At 37.9% G+C, this 25,147-nt stretch overlaps 3 protein-coding genes across 4 annotated transcripts in view; 1 reads left to right on the forward strand and 2 right to left on the reverse strand.

Moving 5' to 3' along the window:
* Nucleotides 1-25,147, forward strand: part of rpl3 (ribosomal protein L3) — a 291,434-nt gene that overhangs the window by 228,440 nt on the left and 37,847 nt on the right. The gene's annotated exons all lie outside the window — the stretch shown is intronic.
* eif3d (eukaryotic translation initiation factor 3, subunit D) lies at nucleotides 2-7,646 on the reverse strand. 2 transcript variants are annotated; one of them, XM_053338501.1, is made up of 16 exons: nucleotides 7,536-7,646; nucleotides 5,729-5,854; nucleotides 5,597-5,642; nucleotides 5,258-5,394; nucleotides 5,081-5,166; nucleotides 4,564-4,636; nucleotides 4,154-4,269; nucleotides 3,931-4,063; nucleotides 3,695-3,842; nucleotides 3,488-3,618; nucleotides 2,855-2,940; nucleotides 2,473-2,602; nucleotides 1,405-1,547; nucleotides 459-651; nucleotides 262-355; nucleotides 2-109 (listed from the first exon to the last, which is right to left on the reverse strand). In XM_053338501.1, the coding sequence occupies exons 2-16, from the start codon at nucleotides 5,849-5,851 to the stop codon at nucleotides 96-98; spliced, it is 1,653 nt and encodes a 550-aa protein (XP_053194476.1). In that variant the 5' UTR covers nucleotides 5,852-5,854; nucleotides 7,536-7,646; the 3' UTR covers nucleotides 2-95. The 2 variants fall into 2 exon arrangements, with proteins under 2 accessions (XP_053194476.1, XP_053194475.1); XM_053338500.1 differs by having other exon boundaries at nucleotides 249-355.
* Nucleotides 18,611-20,080, reverse strand: sstr3 (somatostatin receptor 3). The gene has a single exon (XM_053338505.1). It carries the CDS (start codon nucleotides 20,078-20,080, stop codon nucleotides 18,611-18,613), a length of 1,470 nt encoding a protein of 489 aa, XP_053194480.1.

The following is a 25,147-nucleotide window of genomic DNA, read 5'->3' on the forward strand; positions in this document are numbered from 1 at the left end:
ATCAGTCTGGCCAATCTTCTCTTTATTGAATGTCAAAAGGAATTAAATTGTTTCTATACGTGTGGTGCTTTGGTCTCTGTAGCCGACTCCACACTTCAGTTCTCTTCATCTGGAAGAAAAAACAGAAACAGAAGAAAACAGATTTTTTAATAGATTAACAAAACAGGATTCATCTGCGAGGAAATAAAGTTTACCAGGTAATTCTCCATGGATGAAAGGTACATTAAAAGATAAGTAAAAGTACTAACCACTCAATCTCACCTTCCTCCTCCTCGTCCTCCTCATCCTCTTCTTCCTCCTCCTCTTCATCAGAGCTGAAGGTACCATCAGGCAGGCTGTACACCCGAATCACTTGCTGTTGACGGACACACAGAATAATGACAGATCAGTTCCGTAATTATTAATATTAACTGTCTTTACCTTTAAAACTTCCACGAGCAGAAAGCGTGACGGCTCACCTTGTTGGGATCCTTGAGGATCAGGTATTTGCCCTCATCCAGCTTGCGGCAGATGTCGATGACACAGCGGAGGATACCCCAGGCGTTCTCCATGCTCAGGTTGATCTGGCTGGCGAACTCATTGGGTTTGAACTGCTGAGTGCCCAGGATGACGTGGCGAGCGGAGTCTTTCACGTGGTAACGCGAAACGTACCTGATCAACACAAAGGGATGCATTTAAGGTGAATTAAGTCATCAACAGTCCAAACATCCCTCATTTAACAAGCTAAAGCACAAACATCATGGCAGCAGGGGTGTTTTTTTGTTATTTTTAAAGGTTTAATGTGTAATAGCTGGAATTTGAGTATGTTCCAGGATTTCAGGGGACAAAGTTATCCATATAAATCTTTTAATATGCTTAAACAAGTGAAAATCACCAGGTATATTACTAACAGTTGACCACAACACTGAATGCTAATTAACAGTTAGCAGTAACCGATCTTAAGTATCTTAAGTGACACAATCTATATTTATACAGCTGCAACAATTAGTCGATTAATTACTTTGTTGTGAACTATCAAATTAATCGCCAACTATTTTGATAATTGAATCATCGTTCTGTGATCAAACAGCCCAGGTTCAAGTAACTGATGTGTTTATCTACACACACACAGGGTCTCAGCCAATGAACAGCACTGATCTCTCCAGCAATGCACTAAAATAATAGGCACTGATCAGCTTGCGCAGTGGGCTAGTCATCATTGACCCCTGAATACTGTCCGACTCAGGTACTTATTAATTACTTAAGAGGCTGATTCCAGCTTCGAGTGTGAATATTTGCTGGTTTCTTTAGTCCTCTATGAGAGTAAATATAATAATCAAAATAATTGCCCCCCCTTTGCTGATCCATAGCTGTCCCCAACTCTACATCTCCTGTATTCATCCACATAGAAAGAATGATCCTCACCCCAGTTTGAGGTACTCAGATCCAGCCAGCATAGCGCAGCAGGTCCAACGGGCCAGTTTGTAGCTGTTATTCTTCAGCTCGGTGGCCAGCACGGCTCCTCTCTGAGAGTCCAGCTTCTGACGCCAGTCCACTCCATTACAATGCTGACGAGGAAACAGAGGAAAAGAAGCTCTTTAACATAACAGTAATAATTCAGGAATTGAATGGCTGAATCTACATTTGAATTCTTTACTTTTATAAAATGACATAACTTTGTAATGAGAACTGTCTATCAGAGAGGTCATTCACCAACTTTGTCGTTACTACAATAAGTCAAAATAAACAGACAAGAATATCAGTCAGCAGATATTTAGGTTTCAAAATGGACTTTTTTTGGCTTGCAGATTAATTGAATGTTAAATATAACAATTTTCCCTTCACTAAATACTTTTAGGCAGCCAGTTTTCTTATATAATGAGAAGGTTCTCATGACATAAAAGCTACATTAATGGATTTTTTTGTCCACTAGTTTTCAAGTGAAACAAGCAGTGAACACAGCACTGATAAATCTTCACCTTTAAATTGAAAGTCACTTTCTTTCACATCCAGCAGTTACAGATTATTCATCTGGAGTTGTGTTCTGTCAACCTGGTGAATGTTAGTCCATTATTCACTCTCTTTTATCTCTGCTTTTGCTCTCTACAAACTCCTAAAGGGAAATATCAGGCTCTTCAGCTGCTAAATGCTCCACTATGTTCACCAGCTAGTCTACAGCTAACTGTCTGTTTACCGTTTGGTGCTGAGCACGTAGTGTACAGTAGGATTTTTACAGCTTTTTCTCTGATAATGACGCTATGAGAGCTCTGAGAATGACCGAAAACAGTAAAGTTGCAGCCAGACAGCTAAACAATGAGATGAGTCACTGATAATTCCCTGTAAGTTCGTCACTATTTCTGATACCTCTCACATTATGCACTGTTGGTTCATACTGACACACTATGAAAAATAGAGATTATAGCTGCTGCTTTATGAATCCTGAGAAGATGCACTTCAACCACTGTTGAAACCACTAAACGCGTTTCCTCTTACCCTGGAGTCCCACTCGTTGAGGGTCTTGACGTTAATGAAGGACACTTCTCCGTTGGCACCAGTCATCACTCCATCGTGCTCACAGCGGACGATCAGATCAATGTCTTCCCCGAGCTTCCAGTGGCGGTACCTGAAGCACAAACACAACCCATCAGCCTGAGAGGAAGCTGCTGTCACATTTAATGAGACTGATGCAGGCTAGTGATTATTAGTTTATTATTGATTTACAATACGTTACTTTTTTTTACAAGATTAGTTTAGTACTCTGATCTTGTATGTAATTACAGATGAGACTGTTGACCAGGTTCAATTGAAAATGTTTGAAGTTGCTGCACATCATTACACAGTGACAGTGATCTAACCAGCAGCTTTCAGTGCCTACCTGTAGGCTACAGATGCCACCTCACTCTTGTCCATATCCTCCTCCACAAATGGGTTAGAGTTGGGAAACTTGTGTCGCTCTCCACCCTAAGAAAAGAAAAACATGTATCAATATCCTGATAAGAGAAATCAATTTAGGCAGTCATTCTTATTTCTAGATACAAAGTTTTCTTGTTGTAACAAAAACACTTTATTACAGCAACTGTGATAAAAGCCAAACTGCAAAGATTAGTCAATTACCAGAAAATGTAATTAGTAACTATTTAAATCATCTAATTTTTCATTTCCAAGCAATAATGGCAAAGATTTGTCAGGTTCAAGGCTCTTAAGTGTGAGAATTTGCTGCTTTTTTGGTCTTGCATTACTGTAAATGTAATATTTGGGGGTTTTGGACTGTTGGATGAACAAGATAACACATTTAGGGACATCAACTTTTACACCAGGGTGTTGTGATGGGTGTCTTTCACCATTTTCTGATGTTTTATTGCCCAAAAAATGCAATGTATTCATCATGAAAATAATGGAAAGCCCTGTTTAAAACAAGAAAGTGTTCACCTTATATTGAAAAATTTAAAAAACATTCTTCTGCCGTGGTTGCAGAAATATACTGCCATAAAACTGTGTGTTTTCTCACCATGCGTAAACACTGCTGGCTGAAGTTATGGTTGATGTATGTGGCCTCCATTGCCAGGTTACGGGGAGAGTTGAAAGAGTTTCCTTCATCCTGGGGTGGCTCGTTGGCGGTCTCACTCACGGTCAGCAGATCTGAGAGAAGCAGTCAGTGTTAAAACATGTCGTAAAAGTTGGAATTAGACCTCGTTAAGATCTCACAAAGCCTCACCAAAGTCAGAGTTGTCTCTCTTGTCAAAGAACAGCTTGTTGCCGACTCTCTGCACGATGATGTCCCAGGAGTTGACAGAGCGAGTGCAGCACATCAAAGTGGCCAGGATGGCATCAGTGGCAAACACGTTACCCTGAGTCTTCGCCAGCTGAGGGACAAAGAGACAACATGGTTTAAAGAAACTGTGATTATTGGAAAGAGCTTCTTTTATTTTAAAAAAAAGTGTGACTTTATACCTTGCGGATGACGGGATCATCAGTTGTAGTGACAGTGTGGAAAATCCTCTTGATGCTTTTGAGCTGCTTCTCATTGCGGGTGGTGATTCGGTCAAAAGCTTTATCGTAGTACTCAAGCGCACCACAGCACTCACTGCAGGAAAACAGAAAACACGAGTTCATTAAGAAAGAGACTCGCCTACGAAGAGCAGGTCTGTTTTACAGCCTCGTGTGATTCACTTACATGTCAGTGGGGTCAGCCACCTCCATGTATCTCATCTTCATCAGCCTGGGGAAGTCCATCTCTTCCTTCACCTCCCAGTCGCTCCTCACCTCCACAGAAGAGTCTCTGGGCTTCAGCTGGGCCTTGTGGAAAATGGAGGCGCACGGAGAGAAAGATGATAGACAGAGGAGAAAGGGGGAAATCTTTGTTAGCAAAAAGCTTCAACACAAGTATTCAATATGCTCATACAAAACAAGCCTTCAAGCTACTTTTTTTCTCCATATATTAACATATTAAGACTAGAAATTAGTTATTTTTAAATTACATTCTATGCCTTTTATGATAGTAGCAATATGATAGGAAATTATCACACTCCAGGATTCATGTATGTCTTGTTTGTCCATGAATATAATCAATTAGTCGATCATTACCTGAGACTTCTGGTCCCACTTCTGACGGACACCAAACTGCTTTTGGAACTTCTTCTGCAGGCGCATACGATCCCTGGAAAGACAAACACTTGAGGTTAAAATAAAGTCTTTATAACAGGCTGTCAAAGCAAAATGAGTAAATGTAATCTCACACTGGGATTGTACTTCTCATATGGAAATTAAGAGAGGAAATGCTTGATTATAATCTGTTTTAACCACAACGTTTCTTGAGATACATCATTGATTAATAGTCTTGCAGCTCAAGAAGAGGTATTAAAATGTCCCATTTTGTCTGACCAACAGTCCAAAACACAAAGACTGTCATACAGAACACATAAACACAGTCAATCTTCAACCATAAAATGTTGGCATTTTTGTTTGAAGAATTACAAAAATGATTAATCAATTATAGAAATAGTTGCCAATTTATTTTTTGTTGTCGGACTAATCTTTACAACACCTGTAACAAGAGAAAATTTGCATAAAAGAGAAGTTCTAGTACTCAAAAGATCCTCACCTCTCCTTTTGCTTGGCGCTCTTCGGGAGCGTTTGCATGTTGAACTGGGTCAGGTTCCTGCGGTCCTTGTCCCTGCGCAGATTCCTCTGTTGTAACAAACACATTCTGTTACTGGACTACTGCAAATACGATATGTAACACTGTGTTGGGTGCGTCTATGGCCTGATCTGTGTTTACCTGAGCAAACCTCATGCGGTTCCTCTGGTAGGCGGTCTTCTGCGTCTTGGCAGTGTCCACCAGCTGGAAGCTCGTCTCGTCCTCCTCGTGGAAGTAGGCGTACTGACTACCGCCTCCGAACTGAGAGGAATACTTATCTGAGGAGGAAATAAAGACACAAATTGTAATAATAAACTATGTGATGGATTTAACACTCCTATAAACACTGATAACATGTAATATGTGCTTAATTTCCCTTTAAATTCAATGTAAATCAAATAGGAGTTTCTCATTCTAAATTCAATCATTAACAGGAATCGTCCGTTTTTTCCACATCTTGAGAACTTATTTTTTACTAACTTGTGTATCTCTTGTCTTGATAAGTGGCTCCGGTCCAGTCAGCGACCTGAAAGATGGAAGAAACAATGTTAAAAGAACTGTAGCAAACAGATGTCAGACCACTTAAACAGGAAGTAAAGAGAGAAAACAAACCTTTCCCAGACGGTCTCCTTTGCTGAACGGCTGGTAGGGCATGTCTTTAAACTTCTCGGGGACCGCACATGGACCCCATCCGGACGGATTGTCCTGGATCACGGGGGCGTTGAACTTCGCCATGACCTGAAGTCAGATGGAGAGCGACAGATTTCTGTTATCGAACAATTCAGATTCAAAAAACCAATGTATTTATCTACACACACGCAGAGTCTCAGCCAATGAACAGCACTGATCTCTCCAGCAATGCACTAAAACAATAGGCACTGATCAGCTTGCGCAGTGGGCTAGTCATCATTGACCCCTGACTACTGTCCGACTCAGGTACTCAATTACTTAAGAGTCATTTTTAAAGGAAAGGTGTCCAAATTATCCGATTCCAGCTCTTGGTTTTCAGTTTTTATAATCCTGTATGTTTCCAATTTTTACTATATTGTATGTTTTTGTTAAATGACAACATTGAATAACCTATAAAAGGTCAACAAAGACCTTCCTAAAGCCCACAATGACATCAAGTTTGTTCTTTTGGTTAAAATCTAGGTTAATTTAAAATGCACCGTAAAGTGGTGAAGCTATATTGTGAATATTGTTGTTGAATTGCCTACTTGGCTAATTGTTACATTAATTGTGAATTATCATGTTGTATCACGTGATCTTCTTGACGCACTGAACCACATAACAAAAAAAAGTGTTGTCATCGTTGTGCAGTAGGATGTACATGCAAAGTACGTATGAAATTAAGTGATAATTAAGTTAAGTTAAGTTAACTTTTCTGACTAAAACCTTCAAGACATTAAATTAAAATGACGTGAAACAAAGCAAAGCAGCAAATCTTCATATAGGAGAAGCTGTAACCTGATCATGTGCAGCACTTTAGCTTAACTTCATTGACTATTATAACCTAATTACTAAATTATTAAAACTCTAGTGATTTTCACTGGCACAAAAAACGGCATAACTGGGTGCACAAATCATCTAATTGATCAGTAAATGTTATAATATGTGAGCACTGGGTTGGATATGAATTCAAATGGTAATAAAAGAATTAATATAAATTAGATCTTAAAGGAATAATGAATTGGTTGTCAATTATTAAATGAATCGCCAAATAATATTACTGGACTCTCTCCTTAAATCCAATTTCTCTGATTCTAGCTTCTCAAATGTGAATAGTTTCTAGTTTATTCAGACTTACGTGACAGTAAACAAACATTTTTGAGGTTGTGACTAAAACAAGATATTTGAAGATGTTATTTTTGGGGCTTTTATCATCAATTAGCACCATTTTATGAACCAAACAACTGATCGATTAAACGATAGAGTTATCATTCATTGCAACCCTACAGCGTAAAGATGTCACTTAAGGGTGACTACATAATGTTTTGACGTTATCAGCATGGTTACAAGAAGCAAGATTTTGATATTTTTAATATTTTTCTGCAGCATCTTTGTGTTTTAGAGGCGTCACCTTCATTAGTTTAGCCTCATACTGACAGAAAATACTATTAAAACTAAATCAGACTTTCAGGCTCAAACTCGGATGTTATATCACAAAATAAAACCCGCTCTATCTTCTTATTTAAGGATTATATTTAACATGTTGTGACTCAGTTATTTGACGGTGGCTAATGCTAACATGCTAACGCCTTCCAGCCTGCCAGGTGGCCAAGCTAGCCCCGGCTAAACTAAGCTAAGCTAACAGGCTATTTACTGACACACACAAAGCCCTGCTACGATTTATTTACAGACTTCTCATAAAAAAAACAAGCATTTTCTTTGTATATGTCATACTTTACTGAAATCTCACCGTGACTGGTGTAACAGCCTGTCGAGCCCTTTTTAAAGAAGCCGGCCCAAAGACTGTGATAATCCCAGATGTGTGGCGATGTGAAAGGAAGGAAACGACAGACCGCCGGAAACTGACGAGTGTGTTCTTCTTCTTCTACTGAGTTTTAATGGCGGTTGAAAAACACAGCTCACAGGCGCATTTACCGCCGCCTATTGGACAGTGTGTGGGACAGCCGATAGGGAGAATGAACCCTCACGTTGGTGTTACCGCCACCTACTGGATTTTGTGTGGGACAGCAGATTGGGGCAGAATGGACCCTCACACCAGCGGCGATTTTAGACCCAGCAACAAAGGTTATTATAATAAACTGAAAAAAATTAATTAATTAATAAAATTAAATAAAATAAATAAATAAATTCAAATAAAATAAAACTAGTCAATTCCTTTGAAATAAAAATTGAAAAACTAAATAAAAATAAAAACTAATAAAAACTAATGAAAATTTCAAAACTATAATAAGCACCCCTTAAAAAAGAAAATTATTATTATCACACCAGTGGAACCCACTGGATTTTGTGTGTGGGACAGCAAATTGGGCAGAATTGACCCTCACATCAGTGGTGATTTTCAGATCCAAACCTCAGGGTTATTATAGCTAACTAAAAGTAAGACTAAAACTAAAACTAGCAGTGAAAAAATAATTTAGTTAAATTAAATACAAATTAAAAAGAGAGTTTTGTAGACAAAAAAAGAAGTATAGAAGAAGAAATATATTTTATACAACTTATTATTATTACAATTATTATTATTTTACAAGCCTGTCTGCTAGAGATGGGACAAACAATTATACTACAGACTCAAATGGTTTTATTCTAACAGCTTTAATGTACTTTGAATAGTTCTGTCATTAATATTGTGTTTCCGTCAGGGTTCATTAACTATCTTAGGGTTCTCTCTGTAGAAATCTGTGATTGTTTATTCTGAACCATTATTATTATACACTATAGTAAACCACTCTACTATATATTGATATTTCTTGTTGTAATTTACATTATCCAATGAAATGAGTAATTTGACCATGTTGCAATTGCTCACTGACACCACTGGAGAGCAGTAAATACTTATGATTGTAGATGCGCTCAGGCCAAGCACTTCACCAACAGTGACGATACAATTCATGTCAATTACTGTCATTCGCTCTATGTACTCAGGTGAATAAAACTGGATTTCCTCCTTTGCTACAGTGTAGACAATATAGCAAAAACTGTAATGTTAATCAGCCTTTATCTATACACCATCCTCTGTACAGGTTAGTCTATTTCAAAGTGCTTTATTGATGACACAAAAGCTGATGATAAGACAGAACAAATTTAACACAAGAAATAAAAAAGAAAATGTCATAAAACCAATAGATGTAACATCAAATAAGATCAAGAGAAAACAGACAAAACAAATATGACAAATAAAACCAATGACAGAATAAACATGATTAAATAAAATTAAAAATGCAATTAAAATTTTAAAAAGCCTGGCTAAAGAGGTTTTAAGTTTAAAGATATTAACACTTCCAGCTGCTCTTAGAGCTTCAGGCAGACTGTTTCAACAGCTCAGAGCATAAAAACTAAAAGAATATATTTCATCAAAAGTTTTTGTCCTGCACTTTGGAACAACTAAAAGCCTCCTGAGGGGACGTAATGGTTCATACATTGTAAGTATGTCAGACAAGGAGGCGGCTCCAAGACCATGAAGTGCTTTAAAACAAGAAAAAATCAATACAGGAACTGACAGACAACCAGTGTAAAAACTGTAAAACAGGTGTAATTTTTTTCTCTGTTTTTAAAGCACATGTTCTTACATAAGAAAATGGGCATAAAAAATAATTATTATATTAAGTGCAAAAGTACAAAAAACATAAAAATGGCAACAGGAATAGTGCCATTTTGCAGCATCACAAGTCCCAAGTCTGCTGCTGTGTGAGTGTTTTCGAGTATGAAACAGGAAAGCTGGGAGGGGGGAGTGAGACTTTTTGTATGCGTCTGCAGCGGTCGGCAGGGGGGACTACGGCGCTCAGAAGCCTCACAGCCTACAGGATTAAAGCTGTCAGACAGTCTTGTGGTTCTGGCATGAATGCTGCTGAACCTTTTTCCAGATGGTAGTGGATTGAACAGATTTTTGGAGAGATGAGAGGAGTCTTTGACAATGTTGACAGTCCTGCTGTTGCAATTACAGTAAAAAAAACAAATCCAAAATAAAAATCAAAGGAGACAACAGTGTCTCTAGTTTGGAAGCAATGTGTGGAAAACGAACACATTTACTGTATACTTTCTGTTTTATTCATGTTGTGCCAGTTAAAATCAAATTGTGTTGGATAAATTGAGCTCTTTTGTGTATATTTAACGTTAACACAGTGTGTGTATTTGTTAAATGAGACCTATCATTTCCTATGATTCCTATGACTATATTTTTATTCTGTGGCTCTACTGGAATATCTTTACATCATTTACATTTTTAAACCCTTCTTTTTAACATATACTGGTCCTTTATGCAGATCTTCAGTTGAGCTCCAGTCTCTTTAAGGCCCTCCTCCCATGAGCCTACTCTTTTCTTATTGGGCAGCTTCAGGAAGCTTCCTCTCACTCCAGAGGCTATGTAAACAAACTACATTTGGAGGATTTCACTTTTTTTGTACTTAACATGAAATGGAAACTTTTTAAATACATCCCTTCATGTTTGAGCTGAAATTCGATCTAAAATATGCAAATGACCAGCCTTAGCAACAAAGATTAAAGGACGCACGGCTGTTTGTGGGCATGTGTGAATGATCTGATGTCAGATGGGAAAGTAAAAGTAACTTTGCAAATTAGACATTCAGAGCAGAATGATTCCCTGACTTTAGACACGCAGGGACCATTTGTACATTCACCTCATGATTTAGGCTTTGACCATGTTTAACACAGAAATGTCTTAACAATATATAAATAACAGAAACTCTCAAAAAGCATCATATGTCCACTTTCACACCGCCTTTCTAAGAGTGCATAATATCACATAACAACAATAGTGTTTGTAGAATTATGTGTAATAAGACACAGATGCATATAGAACATGTATTTCCTGGCATAAGGTAAGTAATGAAATCAAATGACATATCATGTAACATTAGACCAACCATGTTAACATATAGAGAATATAAGTAGTCCATGATTAATTAAATTGATATTAAAGTTTCATCCTCTGCATAAAAGCTGTTTCTTTATTTCAGTATTGTACATTGTAGGTTCTGTATTGCTCTGAAAAGGTGTGACAAAGAGACACAAACATACAGTTTAAACACATTTAACAAACTGATTTTTTTAGGATGACATATTATTATTATTATGCAAATATTGTTGCCTTTATACTTTAATTTATTGTCTTTACATGTCCTTAATTTATGTTGTTTTTGTTGCCTTGTACAACACTTATGAACATTATTGTTTCAATAAATAGAGACTATTAAGTACCGTCATGTCCTGTTTATGATAAACAAATGTGGATTTATTTTATAATATATTACATAAATACTGAAATGAGAAATTGAAGTGCTTGCGTGACTTTGGAGAGGTTTACTGGAGTGTGACTTTTACCAATTTAACTGACAAACATGGCTGCATCACACAGTTGCAATGTTGACCTGGTTTGAGTAAAAGTGCGACAAATTCTGGTGCTAGAGCTGCTGTGTGCTGCTGGACTGTGCAGTCTTTGGGGAAATGTATGCTGTCTGAGTGTTTCTCTGTTATTTTAGATGTTATTTCCTTTCTTTTCCTTCCACCTGTTCCACACAGAAGACATGAACTCTTTGCCTCGAGCCAGGATAAATAACATAATTATCAGTCAGTGCATTTCAATTTGCCTTTTGAATACTATGTTATACAGCTAATTAGGCAGCATATACACCAAAAGGGCTTTAGATAAGTAAAACAGACACTCTCCTATGTGTGATCCTGTGATTTCATGCACTGATCTTCTTCTCTGGTGTCATCTAGGAGGTCTTGAGTATTTTCTAAACAAATCCTTGGTATTAATTAAGATGTCGCTCCTGCACTGGAAAGGTCAGGAAATCTAATCAGTATACATGAATAAGACTGACTCTGTGACTGATATCAATAACTTCTACTGCTAATATTTCAACAACGTTGAAGTGATGCTCAGGGATCATTGCAGTTGTGAATGATGCTGTCATGTGACCACATCTGCCCTTTATTAATTGACTACTTCAGTCTCTCTCTTGAGCTGACACAAACCACAGATCCTCACTATTGAGTAGTGGCTGTAATCTCTTCGAGACATCAGTCTGTCGCAGCAAGCACCAGAATTTAAATTCAGCCCTTTTGCTTCGTTCCCATGTTGCATCATCACCTGGCAGCTCGGCTGTGAATCACATCAAACACGCCCACTGTCGTCCGTCAGGGAGGTTTGGAGCAGCGCTGACAACAGATGGTAAACCCAGTGTGTGTGTGTCATATTCATTCAAGCATTAAAAATGAAGATAACTGATTATTTAACTGGTTACATCCTCACTTAGACATGAATGTGTATAGATGGAAAGTGTGATTTATTCCATTAAATGTACATTACAAGAGCTGCAACCATTCAAAGGTGTATAATAATGTATTGATATTGTGAACTGCACTGATGTTTTGAGTCTATTCTTCAGGACTGACAAAACATCTTGATGCATTCCTGTTATAGAAGAAGAAAGCATTTATTTGAGGCCCTGCAAGCGTAGTGGTGTAGGCTCGAGTGGATATTATAGAAAGCTTACGACCCACAGAAAGTCTTCAGGCTTCATACAGAGACGAAAACAGCCAACCCTTTGTATAACAAGGCAAAGATTCCCCTTAATCTGCCACTCTGGAGATAGCCTAACCATACACACTAATCTCCTGCAAGGACACATCTTCTGTTTATGAAATTTACCAGAACACACATAATGATGAGCGTCATGAATGACCCTGGTCTCACATAGACTAAGCATCTCAGCATCTCAGTAAATTTCTATTCTAGCTGTTTTAAATCCAATGTTGTTACATTCATGTTTGCTACACTGACTGTATGTATAGATGGAAGTAGTGAGGTGAGACTTGCATTAGAGCCGGTTCGAAGCCCTTATTTCATCCTTTATATTTGGAGCCAGGAGCTTCCCAATAAGAGATGCAAGGTGTTGCCTTTCACACTCTGGAAACAAACCCTATTACCTCAGATTGAAGCTATCAGGGACACTGAGCTGCGCTACAAACTAGGGCTAACATTAGCTACTTCAGCAGATATCAACACAACTATAAGTCTGCAAATCTTATTACCGGGGCAATAATTTCCATGATGCTTAGGTAACTAGAATGTAAGCAGTTTTTCTACTGAGATAGCTTTCTACGAGTATATGGTATTCAAAATATGAAACCCCAGTTGAGGATCTTATATATATGATGGGTTTTTTTTATTGCATGTTTTTCTTACTGCTCTCTGTGTCTTTAATGTGTGTCTGAGAAAAAATTGGGGGAAAATTACCGGCACCTGTGCTCAATCAGAGAGCCCCACATCCTCTATAAATACTAGGTAAATACTAGGTGATTACTGGGTGGGGGAGGGGGGCACTAAACAAAGCAGAGGAGGAAGAGTTTTAGGTCTACTGGAGATCAGGAGTCATACATTCTTGTTGTTGGCATAAATTCCTTTAAAGATCCCAGACATTTTATTGAATTCTAGTCCAGTATGAAATCCTTTTATCACATCTGGATCTTTTTTAATTACTTATTGAATTTGATTGCATTTACTTTTCAACATCTGCAAGAGACTGAACTAACTACAACTCAAAGATGTATAATCACCTGTTGCTGACTGAGAAAGCTGAAACAGTATTTATTGGCAGCCTAATTAATATTCACAACACGTTCCGACAACCTGAAAATAAGACGAGCGGCTTAATATATAAAATGTTAATTAAACACATTTAATTAACAATTGTGACTTTCTGAACTTCACTAAAGACTGAAGGTCCAGATTCATCATATCTAATCATATTAAATTATTGGATCATTTGAACATTTATTGAAATGAAACCATGTGAGAAGTTTAGAGGGGAAAATCACTATTTGGTGGAACTGTCAACAACCGGACTACACACTGCTTTTTATAAGACGTCAAAAGACAAAAAGGTTGGAAAAAAAGCTTGTTATATTTTCTGTTGTGGCCAAATCTTTATCCGAAGTAATTAAAGCTGTCAAATATCTCAAAATTGTATTTAAGTACAGTAAACACTAAGTTACATATCACCACCATTTATATTTGTAGATTCTTTTACTGATAATACTGAAGACAATCACAACAAATTCACTGAAACACATCTTTTATTTTTCTTATTTCAAATCTAAATTTCAGATTTGTGATTGTGGCACAAAACAGCGAAACTGCAGCAGCACAATTAGAAAAACAAACAAACAACAATAAAACAATTCAGTGTTTATACGTACTGTACAAAGTATACACCATCTTGCATCAGGCAGAGTTATGTAGCACATTTTACTCCCTGATGGTTTAAACTAATCTCAATCTCACTTTGATGAGGGTTCATGTTTCTTCACCTAAATCAACATTGACATTTCATGAAAGCACAGAGTAATGAAGAATCACGCTCGGTTGGTATTACCAGTGGGGATGCAGGAAGTCAAGCATCCTGATTACACTCAGGCACAGATTGAATTAAACAGGCGTTGTTCTATATGCATTAAAAAGTGCTTAATGTGCAGCAGAATAAGCTGTTTGTTGTGTCATTGACTGAGATATTAAAACCCAAAAGGGAAGCATTGCTGTTTATTAGCATCTTGTAAGGACCTTGTTGTGTTGATGACAGTGTTTGTGCAGGGTTTCCATAGCTGCTCCTGCCAAAAACAAAAAAAAGAGAAAAAAAGTGAATAATGGGCTATTAGAGTTAACTTGAGTCCAGTCCATATTGTACGTGGGTGAAAGCCTGTAGGCAGAGAATCACACTGAGTCATAGCGATGCCACCAGCAGACCCATCAACTGACTATCACCTCTTTATGTACAGTAAGCGCAGCAGGAGAGGAGGGGGCCGAGGATCAATACAGTCCAACAATATTTATAGCTGAACACACACATGCACAAACACTAGTAAACAGCTTACTCATAGAAAGAAAGACAGACAGAGAGAGAGAGAGAGAGAGAGAGAGAGAGAGAGAGAGAGAGAGAGAGAGAGAGAGAGAGAGAGTGTGCAGCAGACACATCCCAGCTCTGCTCGCCCTCAACAAATCTCCGCTCTCATCAAGATGCACGCCCCAGAGGCCTGGCAAATAAAGTATCAGCCAGGCAAATCCCTTTTTAATGTGCCTTTAATGACGTTTTAGGTTAGGTTTTTTCAACACTCCTCAGTGGATCCGTGTGAAAAGGGGTGAGTGTGGGCGTGTGGGATGAAGACCAGCCGAGAGGAGCAGGAGCACAAAGCAAGCAGAAGCATTGTTTCACTGTAGTTAGAGCCCGCTAAATATAGTGTGTGTGTGTGTGTGTGTGTGTGTGTGTGTGTGTGTGTGTGTGTGTGTGTGTGTGTTTGTGTGTGTGTGTGTGTCCATGAATGAGTGACTCTTTGTTGAATGATAAGAGATTTGTTGTCATATTTAGTGTCATTTAGAATAAGCTTATCTTTTACATGCAGATTTAGCTCATTTTAATCTGTCTGTCTTTATTTATTTCTTTTTAATATATCGTGTTTTTTTAATACTGTCTATCAATATATGTTCTTGTTTTTAGTCGTATCTACTCTTCCAGGAGTTGGAAAACTTAACTTTGTTGTGAAATGTGCAATGAAAATAAAGTAAATATATTCTACAACAGGAAATGTAAAAGAATCATAAAAATAAAACTAGCAAAATAAACCTTTTTTTTGGTTTAAACTCATGGTTGGATACCTCGCATGAACAAGCTGTTATAAAAACCCCAACATGAGTCTTAATAGTTATTTTGGATTTGGTAGATGCTGCATTAAAAGAAGAGTCCAACAAATCACAGATACAGAGGATTTAAAAGTTCACTGTATTTAACTTTGTGTTTCACAGCAACACTCTTATGAAACATGCCATCAAGTTACAATGATGTTTTAAGCAATTTTCATAAAATTAGCAAAGAGGGTCTGACCTGAAACAGAATATTAGGGTTAATTTGGAAAATAAATGAGGATTTGTCTTGTAAGATTTCTTTTCATCATGGGGCAAGAAGGTGATACAATAACTGAGCTTAACGTTACCTCAACACATCTCTGGGTTAGAAGTACCACATACATCATTAAAATGGCAAAAAATAGAACAAAATTTACCACACAAAATGACTTTATTCTTTTTTTGCCTTGATTTTGGCATGACTTTTGGAATAATATATTTAATAAATTTGTTTTGCTGCACAAAACAAATCTGAAGAAGCCAATTTTGAATATTAATACACTAGTTTGAAATATGTCTGCCACTCCGAGCACTTTGAATCGCTGGCTGAGCAGTTCTGTGTGCAGACGTTAGATCTTCTGACACAGATGGATATGAAGTGGATCAGACAGGTTGATCTGAAGGGGCCTCATCTGTAAGTTTTCTGCTGACAGTCAGTATACGAATTCATGTCTCTGAATGTGCGTGTTCATTGAGTACAGCAGCTGTAGCCTTGCATGCACTATACTGTATACTGTGTTATCTTACCAGTAATATGTGTCAGTTTAAATCACACTTCACTTCCTTTCTGCTTTTTAAAGGACTCAGAAATCTGTAAATTTCTTCTTTTTAGAAACTTTTCTTTATTACATATCGAAAGAGAACAACTCTTAAAGGGCTCAGAGACATCTCTTGATCTTTTCATGCCTCTGCACCATAGCGAGTTGTGACATCATCCATTGGTCTGCGTTAGAGCTGGTTTGAAGCCAAGAGTTGCAGCTTATGGGCAGTGCTAAGACCTTCCAAAAAAGGAGTGGAAGGTGTTGGCTTTCATGCTCTGCAAACATGCCCGTTAGCTACTAAATTGTGCCAACTGATCACAGCAGACATCAAAGCTATTATAAGTCTTTAAATCTTATTAACAGAGCAATAATTTCCATGATGACCACCAGCACATTTAGAGACTGAGACCAGAATGACTCATTGAAAAAACATACTAATTTAGTATTTCTGGAGAGAATTTGAAACTTTTTGAATAGGTGTTAATTGGAGCCAGAGATTTTTTTTTGTAGCCAGCATCTGGTGGCCTTCAGTGGTTTTACATTTTAAACTACTTCAGTGTTGGCGTCAGCCTACCTGATGAGAGCCAGTGTTGTTAGTCTTTGGGAAGCAGAAAGCAAATCAACACCTGGGCACATGCATCACTAAATCTGAATCAAAGCCAGTGTGATTTGCAATTCCTGTAACAGTGTGTCACTCATGTGTCTCATATCACGTGGAATTTTGTTCTGATAACAAAAGTAAATGATTAACTTTGAATTGCTTCCAGCGTTGTAGTTGTACAGGATTTACCAAGAAATTCAGCTTAACCCTCCTGTTATCTTAACATTGACTGTGCAACTTTTGTCCTTCTGGGTCAAAATTGACCTGGTTTGACTGTTAATAAAGCATAAGCTATAAATTATCACCTAATTATGTATTAGACCTTTTTAGTCAACTTCATTCAAATTTATTATCAGAGTTTTTACACATATTTTTTCTTAAATAATGGCCAATAGGCCTCATTTCAATGAAACCATGCCTCCCAAGTAAAAATTGACGCAATGACAATAGGAGGGTTGATTCAAGATCCTTTAGAATTACTTGATCTGAAGTATGGTGAACTGGTGGAAAATTATAGTATTAATCAGGATTTAATGTGTTTATTGTTTTGGTCCTTTTGTTTGCTTGTTTGTAATCTAGAGCAAAATGTAATGTAAGTAATGTGGTGTATTTTTTAATCTACCCTGATCTCCAGGCAGCACATGCTAGTTTATTGTCATCAAATGTGCAAGAAAAATGCAATGTTATGAATTCTGAACTTGTGTGTCCAGGGTGCAAAGTTATCACACAAAGCCTTATGCTCTCAGGAAATGGTCCATATTTCCTGCTACAGTGCAAGAGACAAAGTAACTCCTTCGCCATAGTCAAAATTTACAACATCGTTCAGACTGAATTTAAATAACATCCTTCAAGGCCCAAGGTCAGTTCTGTCAATGCATGAATACAAATACCATAAAATATACGTGTAAGACAATATTTGTGTATATATTATTCATAAACAATCCATGAGAGCCATGCAACACGTGAAGGCATGAGTCTTTTCCAAAATGCTAATGTGTGTACAATTACAGTGAACGCTGACAAGCTTAAATACAGTTGAATTGTGTGATTGTCACATTATGGAATAAAAAGGCTACAAGTACAAAGATCAACAAGATAAATGTGATGAAAGTAAATAAAGGCACAAATTTGTACATTCAAACATGCATATGTACACGTTATAAACATACAGCCTGTATGTTGGTAAAACTTTAGCAACTCCTTCAAATGCTAAAGAAACTTTGAGTCCATTGATCAAAAAAGCATTTCTGATTTTTAAAATGTTTCTTATATATATTATGTTTCTTATAATACTGATTTCACTTCAAGTAACATAAGCTGACAATCCATATTAATAATAATAATATTAATAATAATAACAATACATTTAGTTTGTATCACACTTTTCATTTTCAAGTGCTACAGTATTAATAACAGAACACACAACATAAAGAAAATAGTAATAAGGATTAAGATGAAAAAGCCTTCTTGAATAGAAAGGTTTTTTTTAAAAGAAGGTCTGGAGTCTGTAAGCCCTCACATAGTTAGCAAGGCTGTTCTATTAGTGTGCTGCAGCAGAGCAGAAGGCTTGATCCCCCTTGGTGCAGAGCTTAGTGGCGAAATCCTGGAGGAGCGAGCTGCTGGCAGATCTGAGGGGGCGGGTGGAGGTTTGTGAGGTGTGTGATCAGTTCTTGTAGATCGGAGGCGCATGTGATCTATGGATATTTATGTGAGAATGAGTGTTTGTGTGTTAGAGAGGGCGGAGTCTATAAATAACTTATCTCCAATGAGGTGCTCTGTTCTAAATTTTCCTCCGGCAGGGTTTTGATGCTCCCATTTTTGGCTCCATTGAGAAGCAGTGGGACAGTCAGTGTCGACCCATTGACCGGGTCCTTCCCTTTTGAGTCCTTTCGAGTGTCCTTGTTGTCCGGAGAGGACAGCTCTGTTGTTGCTGGATTTGCTCCTTTTTCTGAGAACAACGGCTGAGAACTCTGCATCTGAAAGTTGCTGTTGCCATTTTGGGCGATTCTGTAGATCTCAGTCATTTCTGAGACGTCTTCCTCATCATCGTCCTCTTCAACCCTGATTCCCCTTCTCAGGCTCTCCCTGGGCATGAGCGCCCTCCTCCCCTCCTCCTGCTGCTGCTGCTGGCGCTCCATGGGCTCATGGTTCTCCACTTTCCTTGTGGAGCGACAGAGGGCTTTTCGAAAGCCCCTCTTGAAGTTGTCTGACATGAAGCCATAGACGATGGGGTTGGCGCAACTGTTGGCGTAGCCAAGCACGACAAAAAAATAGTAAAGGCCATCGTACTCTATAGGCAGGGATACCAGCTGGTTAATGATGTTAAGGGCGTAGAAAGGCAGCCAGCAGAAGACAAACACAGCCACCACAATCACAACCATGCGTGTTACTTTTCTCTCCGACTTCCTTCGCTTGGTTGAGGTGGCGTGAACCTTCTTACCCGAGCTGCGGATCTTGAAGACAATAAGCAGGTAGCAGAGGCAGATGATAAGAAGAGGGCAGAAGAATCCAACAGTGGAGGTGTAAATGATGAAGGCCGCATTCCAGATCTTATCTGGCTGTGGCCAGGTGATGTTACAGGTGCCTCCTGCCTTCTGAATATTAGCAAAAATGACCACAGGCAGAACAACAAGGAATGCCAGCGCCCACACGGTGCCATTCACCATTTTGGCCACCTGAGGGCGTCGCCACTTAGATGAGCGAATGGGGTGGACCACAGCCAGGTAGCGGTCAATGCTCATCACAGTCAGGCAGAAGATGCTGGTGAACTGGTTGATTGTGTCAACGGTCATGACCAGGCGGCACATGAAGGGGCCAAAAGGCCATGACTCGAGGGTGTTCTGAACCGCCAGGAATGGCAGGCCGAGCATGAACAGCTCATCAGCAATGGCTAGATTCAGGATGTAGATGTTTGTCACTGACTCTATCTTTGAATAATGCAGCACAATGTGGATTACTAAAGTGTTCCCACCCAGGCCGATGATGCAAACAATTATGTATATGAGTGAGATAAGGACCCCTGCTACAGTGGGACCTGAAGAGACATCTGTGACTGTGGAGTTGGTGGAGTTGGTGGAGTTGGACAGCGTCTCGTTCAGAATGCTGTCATTGAACATGAGCAGAAACAGGGGGAGACCAGGAGAGGGACTGGCGAAGCTGCCATTCTCCCACATCTCATCCATCATCTCCAGCCCGGGAACCGAGATGTCACCCATGGATGTCTTCTTTCTATTGCTTTGTCCTTCTGCTGTCTCAGCTCCCACCCATCTGTTCTGTTGAAGGGAAAAAATATAATTGGTTATCTAACTGAATTGTTGACATTTTTGCAGAAAATGAACACATCTTTACTTTTCAAGGACATGAGTAAAGTGCTGAGATTTCGAAAAACTACATTTTTTTGTGCTGCTGGGTTTAAAAGCATTTTTCTCTATTAATTGAAAAAAATGCATGTTTGCTCATTTCAGCTTTGAAAACCATCAGTAGATCATGTTAACATTATTCTGATGTGTAGGTCAGAATAAGTAATTAACTTTTTTCCCTCAGTTTTTACTAATATATTACTTTAGGGGCATTTTGGTTCTTTTATAGTTGCAAACACAATGAAATTACACACAGCACAAGCAACTCTGCAACTACTACACAATCATTCATGGACATTTTCACCCTTTCATTTCTGATTGCGGCCACCATTAACATGTTACAATGGTAATGATAGCGCTCACAGTACGGGTAGCACAAACAAAAGAAAAAGAAAAATACAGGATCTGGATAATAAAAAGCAAATGCAATAGGGGATATGAGATGAGTCAGACAGGAAACAATTAAACCAGGGGCAAAATGGATGTTTGCACTTAGATTGATTTGACCGCGACAGCTATATTTGGTCCTTTTGATATGGCAGACAAATTAAATACAGTATGTTCCCACACACAGATGCAATGCTGATAATTGACATTTGATTAGCAGCCCAGCACTCTGGCTAAGACTCTATGTGTGGTTTCAGAGGACTCACACTTTGTAAACATCTCTACTGAGGCAAAGTAACAGCTGGCACACTCACCCTCGCATTCACATTCACTTGCATTTAAAAATCATTGAGAAACAACAAAATCAGCCTTTTTTACATTTTATATTTGAGATATTCTGATTGTGACAGAAGAGCAAAGCTAAAATATGGTGATTTATGTGGGTTATGTGGGATCTCTTTTTGGACTTCTACATGGGATATTATGTAATAAACATGCAAAACACTGTAATTGGAAGACTCAGTTTGTGGTATGGCTCTAAAGATGGCTATGCCACTTCAGTCCAAACTGGAACAACTGTTAAGTAGATTGCAATGAACTTTGGTGCAGCCATTCATATTCTTGTCAAAAACTTTAATTTGAGTAATCCCTTAACTTTCCTAGAGCATCATAAAGTCAAAAATTAAAATTTGTTTGTGACTGAATTCCTGCAAAACTAATGACATACCCACCAGCCTCAGCTGAAATTTGTGCTTAGTGCTGATTAGCAAATGTTAGCATGCCAAGAAGCTAAAATGAATATGGTCAACATTGTACCTGGTTAACTTGAGCATGTTGACACTGTAAGCATGTAGCCATGTGGCTGCAAACAGCAGCAAATACACTTTTCTAGAAAAGTAATGCTGGATGACTTATGTTTTCTGTCAATAGCATTGCATAACTGTAAACTCAATCAAATCATGGAATTACCCACTAAAATAATTGAGAGATCTGAATTCTACTGTTTTTAAAAGAATAGCTTTAGCTAGCCTGGCTTGGCCTAAAGGTAAAGAAATCCACCTACAGAAGGCTCACTTGCTAACACATTATATCTAGTTTATTTTCACCTGTTTACTAATGGTAGCTTCATATTAGCACACAGACTTGAGAGTGGTAGTAATCTCCTCGTTAAACTCTTGGCAATTAAGTTAAATTAATTCACTACTCTAGCAGATGAAATAATGTACTTACAGAGAAAGTTACAGTATAATGTGAAAATGCCACACTTAAAAAGACGTGTCAGTTCATTTCACCCTACTGTACCACACAGCATTCAATCTCATATCACAATATAAGCATCATGACCATTTTTCATAAAAAAGTTTTTTCAGAAAATATTTCTGACCATATTCGTTTTTTCCAAAATGTCTGATGTTGTTTTCATAAAATCAGCAGTGAGAATATCACAGATGTGCCCTGCGCTCATTGATAGAGTTCATCAAACAATCCGACTGAAAGGTTATTGTCACCTTGATGGCGACAGCTGCAAAGTCTATGAACAAGGCTTCAATTTAAAAACACACAAGGAAAAAAAAACAGCCTGAAGCAGCACTTAGAGGATAACAAAAAAGGACAACAAACATACATCTTCATATGAGACTTCAGTAGTTTCTTGGATTTTAGCAGATTGTCCCATAAATCATTTTTCAATATCTTCAATTCCTTGTGATTATGGGCATTTCACATTAAATTTGGAGTGCCACTGGAAAGCAGAGGAGGAGCAAACTTAGAGATCAGTGTCATAAATCAAACAGAAACAAATAAACAGCAACACGTGGCAGCAAAACAAGAACAGACTTTTCTCATCTCAAATGAATGTCCTTTAAAAGGGAAAAATAACTGGTTCTTGCTGATAAAAGAATGATACAATAATATATCAATAGCAGCAAAAACTCTCATCATCTTCTGAAGAGCCTCATTATGAGCAGGATTAGATCCATATATTGGTTTACTACACTGAACTGAAATTAAATCAGTAATTGACCTGATAAGGCAACTGTTCATAGCGGAGGGGACATTCATGATGCTGCTTTGTGTTTATTAATGATTCAAATGCAATTCTAGTAGGCATTATCAATATGAAGGAGACACTAATCCATATCATCAGGGACTTACTGTGTGAGTAAATCCCTGATGGTTTGCGTCATCCTGCCTTCCAGGACAACACAGATTTTTCCTCCCTCTGGTCTCCTTATACCATTTGCCACAACAGCTCAAGCAATTATCATTATCCATGTATGAAGATGAACCTTTTTAATATTGCAAAACAATTTCCAACTAAGGTATATTCATACCTCCTGAAAACTAAATCTCAGTTTTCATCATTAGTGAAGACAGGATGACTTTCGAGACCCATTTTTAAAACAAATGGCAGTTAAACTACACAGAAAACTGACACAATTAGCCATTAGTTCTACTTAAAAGCCAAAAAGTACACAGCAATTTTATTTTTGTGCCCCTTATGTTGTCAAGCAGTCTGCCAGACTCACTAATGACCGAGTTATGGGCAGGATAGTCAAGAGTGATGGATATATATATATATTTTTTTATAGGTTTCATAGAAATTAATAGAATTCTTTGTTTGGTTACTGACACCAGTATTTAATGGCTCCACATTTACACTACACAGAGCTGCCATATCAACCAATAATCAAGTTTCCATATAAATGTAGCAAACATTTTAATCTGCAAGAGAATACTAGAATTAATGTGAATTTTCACCAACTGTTATATAAATATTAGGAGTTGGTTAATCGAGAATTGGTTGGAACAGTTGGTGGTGCTAATTTTCCAGTAGGTGCCATAAAAAGTGCTCTAATTAAAGCTGAAATGATGGAAAACTGTGTTTAAAAAATGTGTTTCTGCATCAGAATGAAGCAAAGTTGCTGCTGCACTTGAAAACATACTTTATACAAGCGTTACAAAGGTGAGATATAAGACATTAGCCCAGACTTAAAATGGAATTTGGGATGACTGTCTTTATGATCTGATCTGATGATATATGGATTGTTAAGTAAGCACATATACTTTAATAGAACATTTATATAACCATAAAGATTTGTATAAAAAAGTAAAATAAGAAGTAGAGATTAACTGATTGTTAAATGATTGGTAATTTCAATAATTCTTCAAACATTTTTGGTTCCAGCTTCAAAAATAGGGATTTGTCATCTGTGATAGTAAACTGAAAATATTTTGTTGAGGTGTGTTTTCGACAACTGGTCGGACAAAACAAAAAATCTGAAGCTGTTGGGAAGTTTTGACTTTTTTTTTGACATTTCACAAACTATTACTGATTTCAAGTCATAATGAAAATAATGAATATTAGACGTTAAAAAAAAGAAGAAAGAAAGAAAGAAAAACCTTTCTTTTCTCTCACCCTCACCACAGTGCAGCTGTAACAATTATTTGCATTTCTCACAACTGTGAAGCCTCAGAGAAATCAATTTATCCAACTCTCTGTCTACATATTTCATCTTGAACACCCTAAAGTCTGCCTAATGTCAAATATCTGCACTGTATTTTTCATATTTCATTCTGCCTCATTAATCTTCATGCTAAATACCCTTTGAGGCTTTTAAACCTTTCTGAAATAAAAATCCATTCAGTTTGGAAACTGAGGTTCTGAACTGCTCCCGGTGTCACACGGGAGTGATGTGATGTCAATGTCTCCTCATCTGTCTTTGTTTTCTGTAAATGACACGAGGGGAGGGGCGCAGAACTATAATGTGGAGGGACACAGTTGTATAACCTCTAGTGTGAATACTTCTAATCAAAAGTGATCAATGTCTCTCTGAAAACACCCTCAGACTGTAAAACCAGAGGCTGAGACTGTCTGTAGCTGGAGTCCTTCTGGCTAAATACTGTGTTAACAACATCTGAAAAAATTGGGCAACCATGCTAAAATTACATATGATCTATATTTTAATCTTCTGATGTCTGGTGTCCCTTGCTTTTGATAGGTTGACAGTCTACGCTGTATTGAGGACTCATCTCTGGTGTTCATTAGATTAGATTAGATTCCACTTCATTTTCATTGCACAGAATACAAGTACTGACACAATGAAATTTAGCATCTAACCAGAAGTGCATAAGAGGCAGTAAGTGCACTGCATTGTAATGTAGATAACAGGTGACACATTTATGGAAAAACCAACATAAAGTGTCTTAGAAAGGTGTCGGGCAACCTCATGCTGCCAGGACAGCTTCAATGCACCTTGGCATTGATTCTACAGCCTCTGAACTCTACTGGAGGGATGAACACCATTCTTCCAAAAGATATTTGCTATTTGGTGTTTTGATGATGGAGGTGGAGAGCGTTGTCTAACACATTGGTCCAAAATCTCCCATCGGTTTTCAATTGGGTTGAGATCTGGTGACTGTGAAGGCCATAGCATATGATTCATGTAATTTTCAAACCCATCAAACCATTGTGACCCCTCATGCCCTTTGGATGGGGGCACTGTTATCCTGGAAGAAACCATTCCCATCAGGATA

The sequence above is a fragment of the Scomber japonicus genome, chromosome 18 (genome assembly GCF_027409825.1).
Source record: "Scomber japonicus isolate fScoJap1 chromosome 18, fScoJap1.pri, whole genome shotgun sequence".
NCBI classification, from domain to species: Eukaryota; Metazoa; Chordata; class Actinopteri; order Scombriformes; family Scombridae; genus Scomber; species Scomber japonicus.